Raw genomic sequence first — 18345 nt, forward strand, 5'->3', positions numbered from 1 at the left:
GTCTCCTCTTTCCGTGGTTCTTTTGAAAACTGAAGTGGCTCATGAAAAGATACAAAGAATTTTGTAAAACTGACACAAATTTGCTAAATGTTTCAGTGTCACTGAATCCACATTTTTCACTGAAAATCTGTTTCAGACAAACAATTTTGCCCAGCACTATTCATGAATATAGGTAAAGAGTATACAGGGACCACTATCACAAAACTTTTATTCTACTAGTTTGACACATGCTTCATTTATATGGACTACAGCATAGGCAAGAAAGAGCTTGTTTTCAAGTTTGTCTTTGTAAACTTATTTCTTAATATGATACATATAGGTGAAGTGTAATACTGAATATTTCATACTCCTGATGGCTCTTTCATATGAGCTGGGTGGGTTTGATTAATGGTAGGTAGGATTCCATACACACAATCTGAGATTTTTGTGGTGTTTAGATGTTGCTTGTAATTATTCGAATTGTGAGCACTGGCTGTTGGGAGTCTGAAAGGACAGGAAACAGGAAGGAGGGGGGAGGAGTTGAGAGGCTGGGAGAGAGCTACAGAGGATGCAGCAGCAGCTTGGTAAAGAGGTTTCCACTTTGAAAATAAAGTCCTGTTGAAGCTTGTTAGTACCTTGCCTGGTTGATACAACGTTTTGGTGACGAGGATGGATCTTCTGCCTCTGAACCCACCTGCACCCTTTCTGCAAAGCCAAGGTGAGCCTCCAATTGCTTTTACTACGTGGATACATATGTTTGAGACTTATCTGCTTGCAATCAGTGCTACAGAGATTTCTGAAGAAAGAAAGCATGCTCTGCTAATCCACTGCCTTGGAGCAGAAGGGCAAGGTATATTTTACACTTTTCCCCTTGCAGATGATAAATATGTGACCACTCACTGCATTAAAGAATTTTTTTGTGCCAGAAGTGAATGTAGTAGCTAATTGCTACAGATTTTGCCAGCGTGAGCAGAAACCAGGGGAAGCTATAATGCAGTATATTGCTTCCCTGAGGAGTCAGATTGTAATTTGTGACTTTGGGAATATGGCAGATGAGATGATTAGAGACCAGCTCATTGAGAAAACTATCATGCTTCATGTAAGAGAGCGCTTATTTCTAGAACCACAACTTACACTAGGAAAAGCAATAACCATTGTTACTCAGATTGAGTCAGCTACAGCTGAAGCCAAAATAATGGATACAGGAGGCAGTCCAGGCTGTGACTTCTTTGCAGAAAAGTTCACTATCGCTGCAGACACACAACTGCAAGAGGAAAACTAATGAAAAACCACCGAATCAGCAAATTCAAAATACAGTAAAAACATGCTTTCGCTATGGATCCCCACAACACCTTGCAAGCTACACAGGATGTCCGGCAAAAGTAGCTCAGTGCAATCATTGCAAAAAGATTGGACCTTTTGCTAAAATATGTCTCAGTAACCAGTTCAATCAACAGGTGCATGCAGTTACAATACCAGATGTTACTGTGCTGAGCATGGACAAAATCACTACTGCACATATTCCAGAACAGATAAAGTGCACTGTAAACGTTTCCATCATACCCTCAGGCAAACCACACTCTATTCAGCTAATGTTGGACGCTGGCTCAGCAGTATCTATACTACCTGATTCCATCTATCTGCCTTACATTGAAGATGTGCCTCTTACTGAACCCAAACTTCTCTTGGTGTGCTATTTGAAAAACCATATTCCAGTACATGGCTGCCTGCCAGCAATAGTTACTTTTGGTGATTGCTGTGTAACATTGTCCACAAAGGCACTCCTATCCTTGACAGAGATTTATTGGGTGTTTTAAATCTCAGGGTAGTTAATGGACAAATTGATCTTCCTCAGCAAAGCACTCTTGCGGTACACACACCAGTTTCAGCTGGGACCCAACACCAGGCTGAGGAGAAACTCGGCTGTGCTTATGAGTTTCTGCATAAAGTTAAAATGTGGAATAATGTGATGCCTGTACGACAGAAGTTACGGCACTTATTTTCAGTCAGGGAAGCTGTTTCAGAGGAACTTAGAAAACTTATTCAAAAGGACATTATTGAAGAGATTGACTTCTTGGAATGGGTTTCTCCTATAGTAGTGACGCAGAAGAAGGGTGGAGGCATTTGCCTTTGTGGGGACTAAAGGGAGCCAAATAAAGCTATTGTGATTGACAGCCATCCTCTTCCTCACATAGAAGAAGTACTTGCAGAACTCCGTGGAACAAGGATGTTCTCTACTCTTGATTTGCAGAGCGCATACCCACCAGGTTATGTTGCATGAAGATAGCAGAGCACAGCATTTATTACATATGAGGGACTATTTCGTTTTAAACGTGTTCCATATGGTCTCACATCTGTCCCTAGTGCCTTTCAAAAAATGATTTCATTGATTCTGAAGAATCAACATGGAGTTCAGTGCTATCTGGATGATATTATTGTGTTTGGAAATACTTCTGAGAAGCATGACAATAACCTTCAGTCTGTAGTAAACTGCATCAGCACAGCAGGCCTCCAGCTCAATAGGTCCAAATGCAAATTTAGACAAACTGAACTCTCCTTTCTGGGGCATACAATTTCACAGGCTGGACTAAAACCTGATCCAGATCATATCCTGGCAATTTCAAATGCTCCTCCTCCAACAGATTTGCAAACCTTACGTTCCTTCTTGGGTCTTACCTCCTGGTATGCAAAATTCATTCCCAATTATGCATCTGTCATTGAACCATTATGGGAATTACTACAGAGAAATTTAACCTTAGTGTGGACAACCGATGCACAAGCTAGTTTCAAAACGGTGAAAGATTTGATTGTACATAGTCCAGTACTTGCACTATTCAGTCCTGCATTGTCCACAATTGTAACTACTAATGCTTCTGATTATGGACTTGGGGCTTTTCTCACACAACTGCATGAGGAAAACACAGAGAGGACTGTTGCATTTGCTTCAAGGACACTAAGTAATGCTGAGAGAAAATATTCTACGGTCGAAAAAGAAGCACTTGCTTGTGTCTGGACTACTGAAAAATGGAGAACTCTACCTGTGGGGCCACACATTCAAGTTACGCACAGACCACAGCCCTTTGACGATGCTGCTCACCACAAAAGGACTGGGAAGAGCAGGATACTGTATTGCTCGATTGTCTGCAAGACTACTCTCTTTCAATTATGAACTGGAATATAAGCCTGGAAACCAAAATGTGGTAGCTGATTGCCTTTCTTGCCTGCCTTTGCCTTCACCAGATGGTCCACCGGAGGATAGGATGTAGTAGTTGCGCTTATTACAAGCGCTCTCACTGCAGTTACAAGAGAACAATTTCAAGCTGCTTGTTCAGTATGTCCAATTCAACGAAAACTACGGGAATTTCTGACAAAGAGCTCAGTAACCCTAAAAACCTTGACTCAGTTTTGCTGCCTTATTTTAGAGTTCAGGATGAACTTTCTTTGTTTGATGGCTGTGTGCTACGAGGTACACACCAGTTCCTTGTGCCAGAAGAATTACAGTCAAAACTCATACACCTGGCACACGATACTCATCAAGGAATTGTCCGAACCAAACAACGACTACGGGATCTGTATTGGTGGCCAGGGATGGATTCTCAAACTGAAGCACTCATAAAATCCTGTGTCACTTGCCAAATGCATGATAAGACAGCAGTGACATGTACCCCTCCATTACAGCCTGTTTCTCTTCTTGAATCTGCATAGGAAAAAGTGGCAATTGACATTGTAGGACCCTTTGATACTGCTCCAATTGACTGCCATTATGCCATCACTTTAATAGTCTATTTCAGTAAATGGCCTGAGGTAGCATTTACATCGCAAATCTCTTCTGCTACAGTAATTAAGTTCCTCTCTTCAGTTTTTAGCAGTGAAGGTAACCCCAAAGAACTGGTTTCAGATAATGGTAGTCAATTTACTTCCCTGGAGTCTGAAACTTTTCTAGCAAAGAGGAACATTTTACACAGAAGGTCGTCCCTATATCACCCTCAAGCCAATGGGGAAATCGAACGGTTTAACAGAAGTTTGAAAGGGAGTTTGCAAATGGCTAAACTGGAAGGGCGATTGTGGATACCCTTCACTACTGATTTCTTGCAAGCATACCAGGCTACACAACATGTCACAATGCAAAGACCACCCGCAGAGTTACTGCATGGGAAACAGATGAATACTAAACTGAACATTGCTGGATTGTTAAAGGCACGACCTGAGGCCCCAAACGACGATGATGTGAGAAAAAACAGTTGAACAGAACCAAGCAAACTCTAAGGCTTTCACAGACAAGTGGCGGGGTGCTAAGGAACCAAAGTTTGAGTGTGGTTCCTTCATTAGAGTATGAAAACCTGGAATTTTATGCAAAGGACCATAAATTCACAACTCCTTTTAAAATCATAGAGAAGAAGGGACCTTACACCTATCGACTTTCTGATGGGTCGGTATGGAACGCTTCTTATCTTGCACCTGCCTATGCACCAAGAGGAGATTATGCCAACACCCAGTCTGCATTGGATGACTTCACCATAGTACCAACACAACAAGACATTGAACTGGAACCAGGGCTTGAGAGATGGCCTGTCTGAACCAGACAACAACCTGTCTGGACTAGAGACTATGTTATGTAGTATCTACAGTGTTTTCAGTGTAATATTTCTGCCAACAGTATAGTGTCTTGTTTCATATTTGTTCTTGTGGTTAGAACAATAATGTTTATTTTAATTGGGAGAGTTTCTTAAGAGAGGAGGGAATGTGGTGTTTAGATGTTGCTTGTAATTATTAGAATTGAGAGCACTGGCTGTTGGGAGTCTGAAAGGACAGAAAACAGGAAGGAGGGGGGAGGAGTTGAGAGGTTGGGAGAGAGCTACACAGGGTGCGGCAATAGCTTGGTAAAGAGGTTTCCACTTTGAAAATAAAGTCCTGTTGAAGCTTGTTAGTACCTTGCCTGGTTGATACAACAGTTTCAATAAAATACAGAATAAAAAATCAGTTGAAATGACATAGTTAACAATGAATATGGGATAATAGCCATGCTGTCGTTCAGACCAAATGTAACTACCTCCAATATTTATAAATGTTCTCTTCTCCCTACTAATTTCCATTTCACTTTGGCAGAATTTTTCCTGTTAAATCAAGTTTTGCTCAAATCCCAGGTTTATGCACACAAATCTATAATCTTTATCTATGATAACATAAGTACCCTCCACAGTAAGATCTGCTTTTTGATATTGTCACTGTAGAGACTAGAAGAGATGAAACTTTGATTTCTAAGGTCGACTGTTCTGACTATTCAACATTCAGCTTATGACTACATATTTGTGAAACACAACAAATCAGAATATAGCAGGACACTGCATAGTACAAACCTAACAGCATTATCTTCATCATTAAAGCATGTTAGTTTCTCTGTGTACCATACACATTTCTTCCTGTAGGATTTTGAAGTTATGATAATGGTCTAAGATAGAGAAATTTCACACACCACATACAGAATTAGCTTTTACGTTTTGTGTAAAGCAAGAGGATTAGAATAAGAAAGTTACCAGTTTGTGAAGTAAAATACCACAAGAGCTTAATTCTTCTTAAGAACCATTAAATTAATTCAGACTTTCCGACACAAAAGACTTTTGTTGTAATAAGATTGGCTGCTCTAGCTCTACCACTAAGACATCTCTATCCAAATTTTGTGTGACCACACTTCATTTTAAGTATCTCTCAATTAAAATACTACTATATTAAGATTTCAAATAATTAAAAAAAACTCTTAGTCAAATACCTACAGGGGGGAGATCAATTCAAATTTGAAAGACTGACATTTGCATCTTGACAAACACAAAATATGTGGTCCAGCAGAAGTTTCTTACCTGTTTGTGAGCCTTAATAATTAGTGATCAAGTTAGCGTGATGAAATTTCACTCTCTTGGCTGACTAAGATACCCCTGACTGGCAGGAGCATATTAGGCTCCATGTGGGCAGACTCCTGTGCCTATGTTGAACCCCACTGACTTCAGTGAGGCTCCATATGGGGGCACCGGTCTACAAACACACATCATCATGCGGGATCAGGCCCTTACTGTCCACATAAACCTCTTCACATGACTCCTTAATGAGAACTAAAGGCAGCAAATATGAATCAGACACTGAAGACCAAAAGTGACTAACAGAGACAGGTATTTAAAGAATCCAGAAGAACTATTTACTTGCAACTCTCTTTAACTGTCATTTCCGCTTTAATGCATTTTGCCTCAAGACCCTCAAAAATGTTTCTGCAGCACATTACCAAATTATTAAGAAAAAGGAAATTAATTTTTGTTGGTCAGCAAAAAATTAAACTGAAACTGATTTACTGGACAGCCAGGATCTTCACCAAGTCCTACCGCTGGACTAATAAAAAAATATGGTTCAAGAGCAAAGCTTCCTTTCCTCAAAGGAAAAAAAAGCAAATTAGTTCTGAATGCCAAAACCTATGTGGCTGATTCTGGACAAAAAAGCACTTGCATTTGCTTCTGAATTTTTTAAAAAATGCATTGTCTTAAAGTCTTTGTTTCATGTCCAGTACCATAGCACTGTATAAATGAATGGCAGTAAACCAATAATATACCTTATCAATCATGAGGAAGTTCTCTACTTTTTCTCCATTTTCACAGGTAATAACTCCAACTTCTTTTACAGCTGTCGGCAAAAGCTCTTTCACCTCCTGGGCTATTATTCCTGTTTGCAAAATAATGAAAAACTAGTGTAAAAAAAACCGAAAAAACAATTTACTCTCAGATTGTAATTTGTATTCTCCCTAATGTGGACATCCTAAAAGTTACAAGTCGAGCTCTGCAGAAACCAGATTTTCCTTTTTGTAGGAAATTCTGCAATTTTGATTTTTTTCCATTCCAAAATGGAACAAAACAAATTTCCTGAGAACCAAAATTCAAAATATATTAATTATTATTATTATTGCAGGTAAATCAAAACATTTAATTGATAAAATCTAAATGTTCCATTCCAGTTTTGACTTTGTATTTTATATTACCTAAATATAAAATTAAAAAATGGAAAGAAAAATCATCTTTATCAGAATGCTTCATTCTGGTTTGCTTGTTTTTCCCATATCCAGGCATGTTTCTCCAAAATGTTTCAATTTTGACAAAAAAGCATTTTCTGATGGAGAAACATTCCCTCAGAAAATTTTCAAGCAGCTCTAATTACAGGTTTTTATCATTTTAGTCTTCACCATTCTAAACCACACACTCCCTTATCTAGAACTACTATCTGCTTCTACATATATATATTATTTACTGGATGGCTCAATTAGACATATGGAATTTGCTCTATAGGGACAGAACAGGTGGGTCCCTAGCCCAATTTCCTATATTTCTGATATTGGCCATAATCAGATGCTTAAGTTTCTTCCCAACTTCCCCTTCAGTTAGAGGCTGGCTTATTCTCTGAAACAAGAGGGCTTTTATCCTTAATTTTTAATCTCATCCAATATAATATTCTAGTTGTCTAATCCTTTATAAAATTGCCAAACTCTTGGCCTCTGCAATAGCCTATGGAACTCATAACCACCAGATGATCATGCAGATTTGCTGCCCTTCCAATTCATTGACTTGTTCTTGTATTATGAGGAGGAGTAATAGATAACATCCTACTGGCTCTGAGGAAGCTCCTCTCCTTCAACTTGTTTCTTTCTTGTCATTTAGATTTGCAAGCCATTTGGAGCAGGGGCTGTAATTTACTATATGTTTTAGACACTCCCTAGCACAATGGGTCCTGATTCTGTCTGAGGTCTGAATGTGCTCCTGCAATACAAATAATAATTACAAGTTTTCTGCCCTTTGCAATTTGTTATTTGCTACACCTAAGTTGAAGAGCATGTAAAGGGCAGGAAAAAGACAGTGACGTGAAACATTTCTCTTCCCATTTGGTTTCATATAGTGCAGATGGACGGAGTGGATGGGAAGGAAGGAACAGCAAACACAGAGGTTACACGGGTAAAAATAGAAGCTACGGATTCGAAGTGAACATTGAGGAAGAAGGGAGAAAACAACATGGAAAGGAAGAGGAAGGGAAAAGAAAAAAACAATTACAAATACTAAATCAAAAATAACCAAGTAGAAGTCAGATCATAGAATCATAGGACTGGAAGGGACCTCGAGAGCTCACCTGGTCCAGTCCCCTGCACTCATGGCAGGACTGAGTATTATCTAGACCATCCCTGACAGGCATTTGTCTAACCTACTCTTAAAAATCTCCAATGATGGAGATTCCACAACCTCCCTAGGCAATTTATTCCAATGTTTAACCACCTTCACAGGAAGTTTTTCCTAATGTCCAACCTAAACCGCCATTGCTGCGACTTAAGCCCATTGCTTCTTGTCCCATCCTCAGAGGTTAAGGAGAAAATTTTTTCTCCCTCCTCCTTCTACCAAACTTTTATGTACTTGAAAACTGTTATGTCCCCCCCACCCTTAGTCTTCTCTTCTCCAGACTAAATAAACCCAATTTTTTCTTCCCTCATAGGTCATGTTTTCTAGACCTTTAATCATTTTTGTCGCTCTTCTCTGGACTCCCTCCAATTTGTCCACATCTTTCCTGAAATGTGGTGCTCAGAACTGGACAAAATACTCCTGCTGAGGCCTAATCCGCTCTACTCTGCACTGAAGAATTACTTCTCATGTCTTGCTTACAACACTCCTGCTGATACATCCCAGAATGATGTTTGCTTTTTTTTTTTTTTCTTTTTTTGCAACAGTGTTACACCATTGATTCATATTTAAGCTTGTGATCCACTATGACCCCCAGATTCCTTTCTGCAGTACTCCTTCCTAGGCCTTTCCCATTTTGTATGTGTGCAACTGATTGCTCCTCCTAAGTGGAGTACTTTGCATTTGTCCTTATAGAATTTCACCCTATTTACTACAAACTACTTCTCCAGTTTGTCCAGATCATTTTGAATTTTAATCATATCCTCCAAACCACTTGCAACCCCTCCCAACTTGGTATCATCTGCAAACTTTGCCAGAAGCTGAAAATGGGAAACAGGATGGATCACTTGATGATTTCCTCTTCTTTTCATTCCCTCTGGGGCACCTGGCATTGGCCACTGTAGGAAGACAGGATACTGGGCTAGATGGACCTTTGATCTGACCCAGTATGGCCGTTCTTATGTTCTTATGTAATGGTTTTCCAATCAGTTATGCACCTACCTTACAGTAGCTCTATCTAGGTTGTATTTCGCTAGTTTGTTTATAAGAAGGTCATACAAGTCAATATCAAAAGACTTACTAAAGTCAAGATATGCCACATCTACCACTTCCCCCTGCCCCTGCTCCCCACCCCACAAGACTTGTTACCTTGCCAAAGAAAGCTATTAGGTTGATTTGACATGATTTGTTCTTGACAAGTCCATGCTGACTGTTATTTATCACTTATAGACAAAGGAAAAGAGACATGACGGTATTCAACCTGTTTTGGACCTTAGATCGCCACAAGATTTACAAAAGAAGCCAAGTCTCAATAGATTCAATAGACATTTTTGTTTTGTTTTAAGCACAAATTTTCAGCCCATATATGTACGGCAGTATGTAGCACAATGAGATCCTGGTCCATGATGAGGGCTCGTAGGTACCATGGTAATACAGGTAAATAATAATACGGATTTATGTTTTAAATGCTCAAATACACACAAAAATGGTTGAAGCAATTTGGCTAAAGCCTTAGAAAAGGTGTATCACCTCCGGGCCGAGACCAACCGTGGAAAATGTCAGCTGATTGCATCTACTAAAATGGAGACATATACACACACAATCAGACACCCACATACTCTCATACGCATCAGTTTTAAAAGAAAAACACTGCAAAAGGCCTTAGGATCCTAAAAATAAGATTGGAATGCCAGGGAATTAATCATTATGATACAACATACAAATATAAAAGGACAGACTCTAGAACAGAAGAAGAGTTGATTGAATACCTGTTTCATGGGTATTGTTTATTCCCATTACAGATGCAAACTCAGGCTTGTAGTCATACTCAACGAGCCTCATTTGCGCTATTCTTCTCAGCTGCTCAGTTGTATCAACCTAATTGCACAAAGACCAGGTTTCACATGTTCCAATAGTAAGGATCAGAGTCACATCAAGGGTTGCACAAGCATATTGAGAAGCATGACACAGCTGCCATCAAACATCTCCCTATTCAACATTAACCAGCTGTTATTTTTACTTGTATTCCCAGTTACATTTCAGTCAAACCACTTCATTTACAGACACAGCCTCATCCAAGTTCAAAGTCCCCCCCCACCTCTCAGTTCAAACAGGATGGCTCCACAACGCAAGCAGTGCATTCACTTTCCTAAGGCCAACATTCCAACGTGTCTAGGATAACAGAATCTACTTCATGTGTGTCAGAAGGATAATTCATACATGCACTGTGGTGTAAATGTAAATGCCCTAAAAGCTCCACTTCACTCACCTCCTGGATATTCTGTTTTGCTCGACTGTCAGATGGATGCATGACTGTCCCCATCACTTTCACATTTCCACAGACGACCAGTGCTTCATCTGGTGCATCTGTGTTAATTCCTACTCGACCATGACAGACTATGGTCTCTGGAACATGTCCTCGCTGCCACAACACATCACTGTCATTCTCAAACTGCCCAGGGTTAGATGCCTGAAAACATTTGTTACAGTCAAAGACACTTTAGCACTGATTTACTATTGCTTTATCCAATTTACCAAAGGAATATGAAATGCCATACAAATCTTTCACATTTAAACTACATTTTTGAACTTTGACACATCAAAATGGATAACCTCTAAAGAAACGTTTCCCATCTAGAACATTTGCAGTGCCCGCAAAGCCTTTTCTTGTATTATATTTTACTATAATGTTAAGGAAGATGATCAACTTCAAAGCTTTTCAAGTAACTAGGTTTGTGATCAGACCTCAGAATCATTTCTGATTTGCCAACAAACTGTCTTCTAGCCTACTAGCTCACTAAGGACTGGACACTGGACAAGAGAGAGAAAGGCAGATTTTAACACATCTCACTCGAAAGATTCCCCATTCCCTAAAGAAACCCATTGAACATACAGATCTCTCTCTCTTTTTTTTTTACCCGTTTTCAGACACTCTCCTTTTATTTTGTCCGAGGTCCATTCTGAACAGATAAGAGGTGGGTTTGGGCTTGAATTCATGCATACTGCATTCCCAACATGCACACACTCTGGACTGTAAATCAGTCTGAAGGTACATTGGTGTCCACATTGTGGGTACCTAGGAATAACTTATGTTTACGAAACTATCCCACAACTATATTACTTGAAGTGGCTGATTACCACTTCTTTATTGTAAACTGGTTGGAGCAAGGACTATCTTTTCGTTCTGTATTTGTCCAGCATCCAGCACAATGGGGTCCAGGTCCAGGACAAGGGCTCCAAAGTGCTACTTTAATAACAACATTGTACCAATTTCCTCTTCCCTTTGCCTGTTTGTGTCTTTTAGAATCTAAGCTCTTTGTGACTGAGACTCAGCCTTTTTTTATGTCTGAAAAGCACTTAGCAGCTCGAGGATGTTTCCAGAAACAAAAAACAACAATTAAGCAATGTATTGAATCCATGACCCCTAAGTGCTTTGAACAACCTAAACCTTATTAAGATGCCTCAGGAAAAGAATAGAACAATGAGATTTTCTAACGGCTTAACTTTTTTTTTTTTTGCATGGATAATAACATTGCTGATTAAAGTGGACATAGATAAATTGACTTTGGAATGGCAGTTGCAACAAATCAAAGCTACCAGATGAATTCTACTTATCAACTGAGACATGGAAATTTCCATCATATTCAAACATATTTGCACAGGCCTGGAGACATGCAAGGTTTAAAAACAGCAGTTCCTGGAGAAGTCACCATCTGTAATATATATAACTTTTGCACTCACAAGTTAAGTTAGCTGTCATTTTCAATGAGGGACCCCTAAATAAGCACATCCACACATTCTACAAAATACTACCCCTTGTCCGAACTCTATTACTTTACATTAATCAAATAAAATTAATCTTGCTCTCAGAGAAAAAAGCTCAATGAACAAAAATCCTAATGCTTTTTTGTTTATTTCCTTATTAAAAATAAAAAATTAACACTGAATTCAGACATTAAAATGTGGATCTAAACAAAATACCAAAGTGCCAAAAACTCAGCACTCCTTTATGAAGGCCTTGTGTTTTTGCAAGGCTACACCATCTGTGATACAGAGAATTGTGCACTTCTAACTGACCAATTAGAGCATGAGCTGATGTGCCTGTTAACCACTACTCAGTTTGTAGTTCTTTAATCTTTAACTCTGCAGTATGGCGGACTAGAGTGTATGTTTTTCCCATCGCGATGCATTCAGTAAGTTTTGCCACACTGCAGTAAGTGATGTCTTTATATACATGACCCTGCCTTCCATTGCAAACATATCAGACCAGAACGCTGCTATAGTCCTTTTACTGATATGGCCATTATTTACATTCTCGGTCCTCTATTTTTGTCCATTCAATCATTTATTTATTTGACTGGCACCATAGGCACAAGTGCTAATAAAATCTGGTGGGTGTGGGAGCCTAAACCATGAACTTCTGCAGAACATAAGCTTTTATTTAAAGCAAAAATTAAGATACTAGCCCTTACGGTTCATAAGATAATGATCCAAATGTGAATTGGATGCAAAAATGCAGTTGTCTTCCTGAATCTGCAAACAGACAGCTCCAACAGCTCTGCTTTACCAGGCAGCAGCAAAGCAGAATTATAGTACTGGGGTCAGTTTTACTGCAGCTATTCAAAATAATCTGAGCAACAGAAAAACTGCCAAGACTCAGATCAGTTTCATGCTGCTACTGCTTGGAAAAACTATGGGCAGTAGCAGAGGCAGGCACTGGAGTTATTCATGGGAGCAGAGCACTGAAAACAGAGGCTACAGGAGAAATAAAGTAGCACAGACCTCATTAGTTGATTTATAGAAATGCATACTAAATCCACCCACAAAAGAACACCCAGCCCAAGCTCTCAGCACCTGGGCAATTTAAAAAAAATGTTTATAACAAAAATGAACAGACTGCAGCAATTACTGCCCTGCCCCATGCCCTCCCCCCCAACTAAACTAAAGGGGAAGGGGAGGACCTAGGCCTAGTTATTACAAACTATTAAATTGTTATGAAGTACATGTATCACACACAAAAAATACTACATGACCATAGTAGCTGTGTATATGATCTCATTTCTACAGCTCTTTGAGATCTACTGATGAAAAGTACTATATAAGAAGTAGGTATGTTATTAAAAAGAAAAACATTAAATGTTTCTGATAATAGGTCAGTGGCATATGTAATTAGAGCTGGGTGAAATTTTTCAATGAAAACTTTTTTCAGTGAAAAACATTTAGCAAATTCACATCGGTTTTGCTAAGTTGTCCATTTTGAAAAAAAATTGAGGAAAAAAATCAAATGTTTCACTTTGACATTTTTTGAAACTAAATGATTCAGTTTTTCTGTCTGAAATCACTTTGGTTTGAAATTACCTTTAATTTTATTTTAAAATTTTTAAAATAAAACTGTTTACAAATGCTCAAATCAAAACAAAACGTTTCGTTCACCCAGAATTTTTTTAATTCACCAAAAACTTTTAAAAAAATCATTTGCGGTTCAACAGAAAACAATTTGTGATGTTTTTGTTTTGTTGGCATTGACAGTGAACTGCAAAATCTATTCTTTTTTCAGCTCTGCATGCTAGTTCTCTTTCATCTTATTTAATTGTCAATATTTCTACAAAAAAAGAACATGAACTTTTCCTTTTCAAGTGCAGTCCAATGGTGATTATAAAAAATAGCTTTTTTATTTAGCATATCTATTCCTTTTGTGTATTCAGAGTCAAATGTATTTTACTACAATGAGAAAAATAAAGGTTCACTGTTTTCAGCTCCTTTTAACCCTGCAGAGTCAACACAATTACAACAGCATGAGCTGTGGGTTCTATCCTACCTTGTACCTCATCAACACAGTTGTTTACTAAGTTCCAGTACTAAGCCCATTGAAAGCAATGGGACTGCACAGGTGTCATGAAGGACATAAATTAGCCTGCAGAATATTTGACATGGGTGAGGAGACATGGACTGGGAAGTTTTTGACTCCCAATCTCAGACAGTTCGCAGGCCCGGAAGTTAGAAATTATTATTTGTAAACTGAGCACAATTGATACAAAAATAATCAAGAGATAGTAAATATGGAACTTCAGAATGCCATTTTGAGTTACTCTTCATAAAATAGAACTGCAGTCTAAAAATCATGGGAAGACTACCCCCCATGGGCCCATCCTGTAGACATTTCTCGCATGGGTAGTCCTATTTAGGAGGATTCCTGGCATATGTAAAAATGAGCAGAATTGGGTCCAATTGGATCTGCCCTAAATGTGGTCTTCAAAGGACAGAGCAAAAAAGTCGTCCCTTACTCTAAATTCCTTTTCCTAAATATGATACAAACACATACGCTTTTTCAAAAATTAATTGTTCAAAAGGTGCCTATTGTAGATTATAAACTGCGCGTACTTTAAAAACAATCCAAGAGCTTTCTAAAATTCCCCATATTTTTGAATGTCTTCTCACTCCCTTCTCAATATGTACTCCTCTTAAAACATGTCCATCTTTCACACATGCACACACACAGATATACAGAACTATTTATAGCCTCACAACAAGCCCTCAAAAACATGAAGATCCCTAAATCACCATGTGTACTACAAACAATTATAAAATGCACGCTGCCCAACAATAAACAAAAGATTCTCCCTTGTGAAAAGAAAATCAGAACGTGGTTCAAATAAACTTGTACCTACCCTCACAATGATCCTTTCAGAGACATGTGCAGACAATAAATAGGACTGGTCCTGACTGACAGCATATAGTCCAACCACCAGCATGAAGTATCTAATATGAAATTAATTTCAATGACTTCACAAGAAAGCTGAAATAATCTCACAGGCATAACGTATCTGTGACTGTAGGGGACCACCCTGACCATTAAGGGCTTCTGTCACTGCCTGCCTTATAATTTTGGGTGTCTTAATACTATGCTGCCATAGCTCAGAGCCCTGATAACAGTAGCCAGTCTACCAACATAAAGGTCTCACCCTGGCTTCCATCAGCCTGGTTACTCCTACAACCCTGCCAGTCCCCGTTTCCCCTCCTCTTGGGGTCCAGACTCTGACCGTCTCACTATTTTTCTGGCCAAATTATTCTACCAACAATAGTAGTATGTTTAAAATACAACTTATTTTGCAGAATTGGAGGAAAATTAACACTTCTTACTCTCTGTTTTGTTCATTCTCTGTTAAATACTCTTTGGAGCCAATGCTCATTGAAGTCAATAGAAAGATTTCAGTATTGCTAACTCCAACCATTCAAGAAATCATGTATCAGGCCCCCAAAAACTCATGAGATTGGCTACAAATAAATAAGCTTTTAAACTCTATATCTAGGTTTCTTTTTATTTGCATTCTGGTTTCCGAGCCGTTAAAGTATAATCTGGGTGATATTTTCCAGCTTTGTGCTGCAACCATGAGGACTAGAAACTTTTCTTTTTTTGGTAGTAAAATGAAAACAGACTCTCACGTAATTCTAAAACTTCAGGAGCTGGGTCTTCAAGAAAGACACCAAAGACCATAAAACTCAAGATAAAATCATGAGAGCTGGCAACACAAACTTTCACAGACTATATCTGCCTCATTGTAAGCCAGGTCACTCCTCCCTTACACTCCCGCCCCCCAGAGGACCATCACTCTACCTTTGGTCAGGATTAGGTTTCCCCTTTTTTCTCATGTTATTTGCTGTTGTTTCACTGAAATGTAACCTTCCCAATGTCACTTTGGTTGCCTGGTCTGCTGGTAGATCAAGTCTAAAACAGAAAAAGGAAACAAGTTAAGAGGCAAACCACCACCCTCCACCTAGACCACTTCCGATTGTCCTGCAGGTTTGCTCAAGCTGATTAATATGCTTCATTTTTCTGATTTTATATACTGAGCTGACAGCAGAGGCACCTCAGTACATGTGCAATGCTCCCCCACTTATAAAAATGTCACATTTTCTTCTTTTATGGCACCTTTCAACTTTGGTGCCAAAGCACATCAGCCTCACATTAATCAATCCATCACAGCAATCCGTCAGGTAGTTCAGTAAGGGGGTGAATGTAGTCAATCGTATACGGTACCCAATCAAGAGCGGGAATATTTGGGTTCTTAGTAATATTCATATACTAAGTATCTCTGCACCAAGAGCCATGCATAGCTGCACATAATAGGCCCATTGACATACATGGGTATTTGTTGCTAATTTAGAATACTATCATAGATCATTCAACCTACAGTAACACATTAACCAAACCGTAATTTCTCTCCTGTTTGTTTTTACCTATATCTGATTTGCATTTTCGTGTCCACTATTGCATGTAATGATGAATTTTTTCATGGACAAAGAATCGTCCAGTTACTCGCTTTTCATCTGGTGTAAATCAGTGTTACTCCTTCAGGGTCAGTGGCACTACATCAAGTTACACCAGCTGAGAATCCATCCCTTGGTAGCTAGACAAAGAACCATGGCGGAAAAGTCTACGGGCTAATCTGTCCCCCATTTCCCAATTCAGCGTTCACCTCTGTGGATTTTTGAATAGGAGATGTAACCTTTTCTGAAACTTAATGTGGCGATTTTTCCTCTACGTCGTATCTATATGACATGCAGTGTTTTTGTAGCCATGTCGGACCGAAGATATTAGAGAGAAAAAATGGGTGAGGTAATATCTTTTACTGGACCAACTTCTGTTGGTTAGAGAGAAGCTTTTGAACCACACAGAGCTCTATTATAGAATTTTGCTGCTTTTCTCTTGGCATGTTCTACATCCAAAATGTTTTTGGTCAGATGTTTTTATCCATGTAGAAAAGTGGTATGAATTTACCTATAAATCACACTGCTGTGTGAAAGAGTTGTTTTTTTCAAAATTTCTACGACCACAAGCAAATTTTCGGTCATAAGACGCAGTCAATTCCAGTCCATGACTGCAACTGAAATATTTATACTAGTAACAAAAGGGAAGTGTTTAACAGAGGTCAAACTACTAAGATACATGTGATATAAACACACTGGTTTCTAGACAGAAACTACTCCCCTATAGAATTTTTTTTTTGTTCTGTTCTGCTGTACATTATATTTTGCTTCTGCAGCTAAAAGGTCTTTTTTGTTTTGTTTTTCAAACTTTTCCAAAAATGTACGTACATTTTTTTTTGTGATCCATCTGACACAGACAGATTTTAAGTAAACTCAGAGAATAGGAGTTGAACTGAAAAATAAAGCAGACTCTGTATCCACTAGACCTATACATTATTGGATTAATACTATGGGACCAGCTCTTCCTGCCTTTCATTATAAAATATAACGGTGCACACAGGAGGGAGCCGGAGGAGAGGAAATCCTTGCAGAACTTCTTCCGCATTAGGAGTAGGCTTTGACATGCATACTTCCCCTTGCCATTGTTCTTAACCATCCCCCTAAACTTCAGATGGAACAGGCAGTTCTGAGTGCCTGGAACACACAGATCTTGTAGATCGCTGGAGATTTCCGGGCCATCTGTGCCCCACATCTCCAAATCAACTCCAGTGCCCCCTCTTCTGCTTCTGGCTCTCTAGTGCTCTGGGGGTCCATGCTGTCAGGGACTCCTCTAAACACTGTTGTTCTGGTATAAGTCCCAAGTGTTCAGGAGCTCTGCATATAAATTAAAAATCTCAGGTCTCTTTGCTTTTTGTTGGATTGGTTGCTGGTGTGAGGGGGAATGTGCATTTCTACACAACCATTGGGCACCTGCTACAATAAAGACATATATGTCATCAAAATTAAAAGAATCCTCTAGCAAACATGTTTTACCAAAAATAAAGTGCCCTCCCACCCCCCCAAAAAAAGCATTTCTTGTGTTTCAGAGAGACAAGGGCCTTTTTACATAAACCAACTGAGACATTAATAGTTCAGGAGAATGGCTATGATGTTGCAACACTGGATGAGGATATCAGGCAATAAATCAGGGGAAGCAGGTTTAGAAAGGAGATGTCTGATATTGACACAAATAGCCTGACTATCAGCAGCGAGAGGAAAAGGAAGTATGAGGAAGTACAAAAGGCTTTCAGTAAGTTTGTCTTAGGGCTTGTCTACACTACAATATTAGGTCGACTTAAGTTAGGTCAGCCACAGCAGTAATGAAATCAGCTGTTGGTGTCCACACTGCCCTCCTTCTGCTGGTGGTGCGTGTCCTCACCAGGAGCACTTACACAAATTGTAGCGGGGCATTGTGGGGAACTGACAG

The 18345-nt window shown here is 39.1% G+C and overlaps 1 protein-coding gene across 1 annotated transcript in view; it reads right to left on the reverse strand.

Moving 5' to 3' along the window:
- The window catches only part of MYRFL (myelin regulatory factor like), a 60326-nt gene that overhangs the window by 23714 nt on the left and 18267 nt on the right, over window positions 1-18345 (reverse strand). The window contains exons 10-14 of the mRNA XM_077839290.1: window positions 15787-15897; window positions 14840-14930; window positions 10441-10641; window positions 9941-10049; window positions 6572-6681 (exon numbers count right to left, since the gene is read on the reverse strand). Of these exons, the coding sequence (XP_077695416.1) occupies window positions 6572-6681; window positions 9941-10049; window positions 10441-10641; window positions 14840-14930; window positions 15787-15897 (622 nt within the window). The remainder of the gene's footprint in view (window positions 1-6571; window positions 6682-9940; window positions 10050-10440; window positions 10642-14839; window positions 14931-15786; window positions 15898-18345) is intronic.

The sequence above is a fragment of the Eretmochelys imbricata genome, chromosome 1 (genome assembly GCF_965152235.1).
Source record: "Eretmochelys imbricata isolate rEreImb1 chromosome 1, rEreImb1.hap1, whole genome shotgun sequence".
In the NCBI taxonomy this organism is placed as follows: Eukaryota; Metazoa; Chordata; order Testudines; family Cheloniidae; genus Eretmochelys; species Eretmochelys imbricata.